This window comes from Penaeus monodon, chromosome 10 (assembly GCF_015228065.2).
Source record: "Penaeus monodon isolate SGIC_2016 chromosome 10, NSTDA_Pmon_1, whole genome shotgun sequence".
Taxonomy (NCBI): domain Eukaryota; kingdom Metazoa; phylum Arthropoda; class Malacostraca; order Decapoda; family Penaeidae; genus Penaeus; species Penaeus monodon.
In genome coordinates, this window is record NC_051395.1 from 41641694 (window position 1) to 41647460 (window position 5767).

At 35.5% G+C, this 5767-nt stretch overlaps 1 protein-coding gene across 1 annotated transcript; it reads right to left on the minus strand.

Annotated features, from left to right (window-relative positions):
- Positions 1-4045: 4045 nt before the first annotated feature.
- On the minus strand, positions 4046-4507 carry LOC119577634. Its single transcript, XM_037925202.1, has one exon. The coding sequence runs from the start codon at positions 4505-4507 to the stop codon at positions 4046-4048; it is 462 nt and encodes a 153-aa protein (XP_037781130.1).
- Positions 4508-5767: the final 1260 nt, after the last annotated feature.

Sequence of the window (5767 nt, forward strand, 5' to 3'; positions counted from 1 at the left end):
GCATCATCAGGGTATTTATAATGAAATTATACTTTTCTTCCTTTATCTTTATATTTATTTTTGTTTTTTTTATTAACTTTATTACTTTATCATTTTTATGTATAAACTTTACGTAGCATCTCACAGAAAAGTGGGCATCATCAGCATCAACTATTATATCACATTATCATGTATCATCATCATATCATATTCATTAACTCACCATCTTATTAATTTTTTTCATCTTTTTAATTTTTATTGTTATTTTACGATTTTTCATCACTTATCCCCAAATACATTTTATCATCATCACCATCATCATTATCTTTGCTTTTGTTTTATTTTATTAGGTCATTTTTCCTGACATTATTGTATTACACATTGGGGGATCATGAATTTTGAAGCTTTTTTTTATTAACTTCTCGTCATGCACTTTTTGTGTAACCCTAACTGTCAATAATTTGTCCTAATGTCAAAAAATTTTTGATCTTTCATTAAAACATGTTTTATTGCCAGAGCATAACATTTCTTAATTGTTAATGTACCCCCCCTCTTTGATCTGGACTTGTATGTAGACAGACAAACTAAGGGGAAAAAAAAAAGAAATACTGATGTTTAAAATTTTAGAGAAAGTAAATCTTTAAAAACTCCCAACTGATAAAACCCAATTAAAGGGGGGGGGCGACTTGTAAAAGTTTTTATTTCTTTATACCAAGTGAGTGAGTAGCAAACATTTTTAGGATTTGTAACCCGAAGGACCCCGCTTCGTTTAATGAACTTACGTTTTTCAGCAGGATAAACAGCAGGAAGGGGCCCCAGTGCAATGATGTGTTTAAAGGAAAGGGTAATCAGCATTTGTTTCCTCAAATTTTTTCCCCCGAGAGAAATGCTGTGCATGGATTTCAAATTTACGGGAAACATGTGTATAAAACAGCAAAAAAAAAAGAAAAAAGTATTTTTTTTTTCTTTTCTTTTTTCTTTGGATTTTAAATGAGGGAATGGTTCATAAAACAACAACAAAAAAGAAAGAGGGGGAAACATTTAAGTGGTTATTATTATACAGGTTAGGTGGGAAATATATATATATATATATATATTTTAATATATATATATATATATATAATATATATATATATAGTATATATATTAATTTATAAATTAAATAATATAATTTTTAAAACCACACACCACACACACACTCAACACCCACCACCACACAAAAAACCCAAAACCACACCCCACACACCACAAACACACACACCCCCCACAAACACACACAAACAAAACACACAACCACACAAACATATATAAATATATATATATATTATATATATATAATATATATATTATAATATATTTTTAATATATATTATATATATATTAGATATAAAGTAAACTATCGAAATTGGAAAAGTTGTGTTTTTTGAAACATATTATCCAGGAAACAAGGGTTTATGATTGTCTTTACAAAAATTACGGAAGGAACTTACCATTTTAAGTGAACTTACACTCGAATTTGAATTTCAAAAGCAGCCGAAATTAATTTCGAAGTTTCCTAATAGGGTGTGGGAACACAGCCCCAAGCATTTTTCGTTTTTTTTTAGCCAATAAATCCCGAGGATCGTTTTTTTTATGAAAAAAAAACGCTTTCCCCCTTTCGAACGAACTCGAAGAGCCGGAGGGGGAGAAAGATCCCAGCGCACAGGGCAGATTAGGGGAAGCGTCGCGGGAAGGGTTTTTCCCCCTTTGGGCACAGTGCACGTTTATTTTTATATTTGTTTGTGTGGGGGTGGGTGTGTGTGTGTGTTGTGTGTGTGGTGTGTGTGTATACAATGTTGTGTGTGTGTGTGTGTGTGTGTGTGTGTGTGTAGTGTGTGTGTGTTTTACATATGGTTTTGTGTGGGTGTGGTGTGTTGTGTGTGGGTGTGTGTGTATGTGTGTGTGTGTGTGGGTGTTGTGGTGTTGTGTGGGTGTGTGTGTGCAAAAAAACACGAACACAAAACCAACAATACAGCAACATCCCCACCAGCACCCCCCTTCCCCCCAGCCTCGCCGCTTTCCAGTCCGCGCCACAAACAACGTCAGACAACAGGGCTAACTATGCCTCACACCAAAATCAAATCTCCCCATTAAATCGAACCCAAAACGGAACGTTTTTGGGGTCTCAGTTCTTCCCGAAATAGAAATTTTACCGTCATTTACCCGGAACACTTTACTGTTTCCCTTTTAAAAATTTGGCGAGCTCGGCAGCGGCGGCGGCGGGGGCAGGGGCTGTCAAACTCATTGCTAAGGGGAGCTGCCTCCGTTCCCCGTTTGTCTTCCCAGATCAAAGGGGAGAGTTCCCTTTAATTTTACTGCCTTTTTCCCTCGGCTGTCGATTTTTTTAGCTTTGTTTGCCCATTCCTTTTTTTAGTCCTCCCCGGGGCCCTTTAGGCTGATCTCCCTTGTGAACTTTCCTCTGTATCCACGTCATCGCCGCGTTTTCCCTTTCTCGTAAAGGTTATTCTCCCAAAACCTTTCGCGAAATTAAACATGGATTCTCTCCCCTTTCCAATTTCTGGTTTCCTCTCCGTCTCGTTTTCCTCGAAACTTTTTTTTTTTCTTCTTCTTCGTCCTCCTCTCTCCGATTTTATGTGGGGGTCCACATGAACGTCCAAAACTTTTGGGAAAAAAGGGGACACTTAAAAAAAAATAGAAAATTTTACGATGCATTTTGCTAGAAAACTTCAAGTTTGATACAAAGAAGTCTAAAAAAAATGCTTTGAGTTCACAAAGTCGACTAAAGAAAATCTTTCTTTGAAAAAAAAAAGGCTCACCAAGTTAAATAAGGGTTTCTCTGTCCTTCCCTCTGAAGAAAATGCTTTAAAATTTTATTTCATTCGCTTTCCCGGGCATTAATGCAAAACATAAAGGTAGTATTTATCTCGGTGAATGTCTGTGTGAATGCTTATATATCTTTACACACACACACACACACACACCACACACACACACACCCCAAATATATATATATATATATATATATATAATATATATATTTTATAAATATATATATAATAATTATAAATAATGTATATGAATATATTATAAATAATATATATATATATTATATATATATATAATTTATATGTTTTTCTTTTCACAACAACACACACACACACAAACACCACACACCACACACGACCATCAGTAAAGCGACTACGTTTTATATAGATACATCGGGGTTTGGGGCCAAAAATGTGCCTTTTAGTTCAGCCCGGCATGGTCAAAGGCTATGGGGATCCCCCAGCAAAACAACCACCCTTATGACATCTGAGGGGGTGAAAAAGGTTGGGAGTAAACCCCTGGGGAAAAATCCTCTTCGACCTCGCTCGAAAATGTTTTAATTTGTGTGTGTGTGTATGTATATTTATATGTATAAATAATATATAATATATATATATATAAATATATTATAATATATAATATATATATATATATATGTTTATCCCCCAAAATCTATTAGCTAGTTTTTATCTTTTGGGCCCGGGGCAATAGTGGCTAAGAGTTATGAGTTTATACCAACCAAGGGTGTGTATAGTGGGTGGTTTATATGTGTTATATATATATATATATAATTAATAAAATTATATATATATATTATATATATATATATATTTTAATATATACATTATAATATATAATATAATTATATATATATATAAAATATATATATACAAAATAGTATGTATATATATTATATTATATTTTAATATAAATATAAAAATTATATATATAACATAGGAGTATGATTTTAAATTTATATATAATATAATATATATTATATTAATATATTATAATTATATAAATATATTATGGGGTGAATATATTTATCTTCTCAGTTTGCCCCTAGCGGGGTCGCCGTGAATACCCTCTCCAATATTCTTTTGCTAACAAGCTACATTTATATTTTTCCCAAAAAGATCTTTTTTTTATACAATTTTTCCAAGTGTTCTAGGGCTTCCTCTTTTTTCTGTTTCCTTGTATTCCATTTCCAGTTTTTTCCCTAGTGTCTTCCAGCTCTTCCTTAAATGGCCGAACCATTTAGTCTTGCCTCTGAATCTTCTTGGAAATTTTCACCCCTTCCACTCTGATGTAGTCTTTCTTGTCTATTTCCTGGACTCCAACCATCATCCAACATCTTCATCTCAGTTACTTCCAACTTCTTTTCTTCTAACTTCTTCAGTGGTGCTGCTTCTAGGCCGTATGTTAAGGCTGGTCTGACTACGGCCTTAGGCACCTTCCCTTTGAGTCTAATTTGGACTCTCCTATCGCACAACACTTCTGGCACTTTTCCCCAATTATTCCATCCATTTTGAATTCTGAATTTAACTTCCTTATCCATTCCGGCAGTTTCATCGACCATTGATCCTAGATATTTAAAGGTACGAACTCTTTTCAATTTCTCTCCACCTAGCTTTAATGTGGCTAGTTGGCCGTCAGCTATATCTGTGGTGAAATATTCTGTCTTGGACCTGCTTATTCTCATTCCCCTGCTTTCTTCTAGTTTCCTCTTCTACTTTCTGCCACTAACACAATATCACAAACGTACAATACGCACCATGGTGGTTCTTCTCTTACATTTTCCGTGATGACATCAAACACTATATTGAATAGCAGTGGGCTAAGCGCCGATCCCTGGTGTGAGCCGACCTTTACTTCGAAGTGTTCCGTCATGCCCACTTTGCTCCTAACTCTCGTTGCCACGTCCTTGTAGCATTCCTGGATCATTCTTACATATTTTCTTGTATTCCTCGCTCTCGTAACCCTCTCCAGGCTTCTTGGCGTGGCACTCGGTCATAAGCTTTCTCTAAGTCGATGAAGACCATATGCAACTCTCTTTGCTTCTCCTGTCATTTCTCCATGGTTTACTTGAGAGAAGATACCGTCAACTGTTCCGTTCTCTTTCATAAAACTAAGTTGCTGTCGGCCAATGCGCACCACTTGTCTCAGTCGCGAGTCCAAAATCCTTTCCAGTAGTTTCAAAGTACGGTACATCAGCTTAATACCCCGGTAGTTCTCACAATTCTGAATATCTCCTTTCTCTTTGAAGATTAGTATCAAATTACTTTCTCTCCACTTTTCTGGTATCGCTTCCCTTTCCCTTATCGCGTTCATCAATCCATTGCAAGATGTCAACTCCTTCTCCCAAAGACTTTCCATGCTTCCACTGGTATGTCATCGGGTCCCGTAGCTTTTCCATTCTTCATCTTCTTTAGTCAGGCATTCACCTCTTCTCTAGTTTTTTTCAGCTACTTCTTGATCATTCGGCTCTCCATCTCCTCTCAAATATCTATCATTTTCTTCATTTAGCAGCTTTTGAAAATACTGCTTCTATCTTATCAAGATATCTCTCTCTTTTCTCAGCACACTTCCACTTTCGTCCCTCATCTGCCGTATATGTGTTAAATCTTTCGTACTCTTATTTCTACTTTTAGCCAAATTGAATATCTTCGCCTGTCCTTCTATAGTGTCTATTTTTTCATACAGATGGTCGTATGCTTCTGATTTTGCGATGGCAAATGCTTTCTTAGCTTCCTTGCGACATTGTTTATATGCTACTCTGTCTTCATCTAGTTTACTTTCTTCCCATTTTCTTCTTAGCACTCACTTTCTCTTGAACTTCTTCATTAAACCACCAAATTTCCTTATTTTCTCATACCTTTCCACATTTCCTTTCCAGTTCTTAATATAATATTGTTTGCATCATTCCACCAGGTGTTCACATCTACCATATCGCGGCTCAGCT

What these genes read in the sequence shown, in the direction of transcription:
- LOC119577634 (XM_037925202.1), bottom strand. Translation starts at nt 4,507, where the DNA reads ATGAGAATAAGCAGGTCCAAGACAGAATATTTCACCACAGATATAGCT.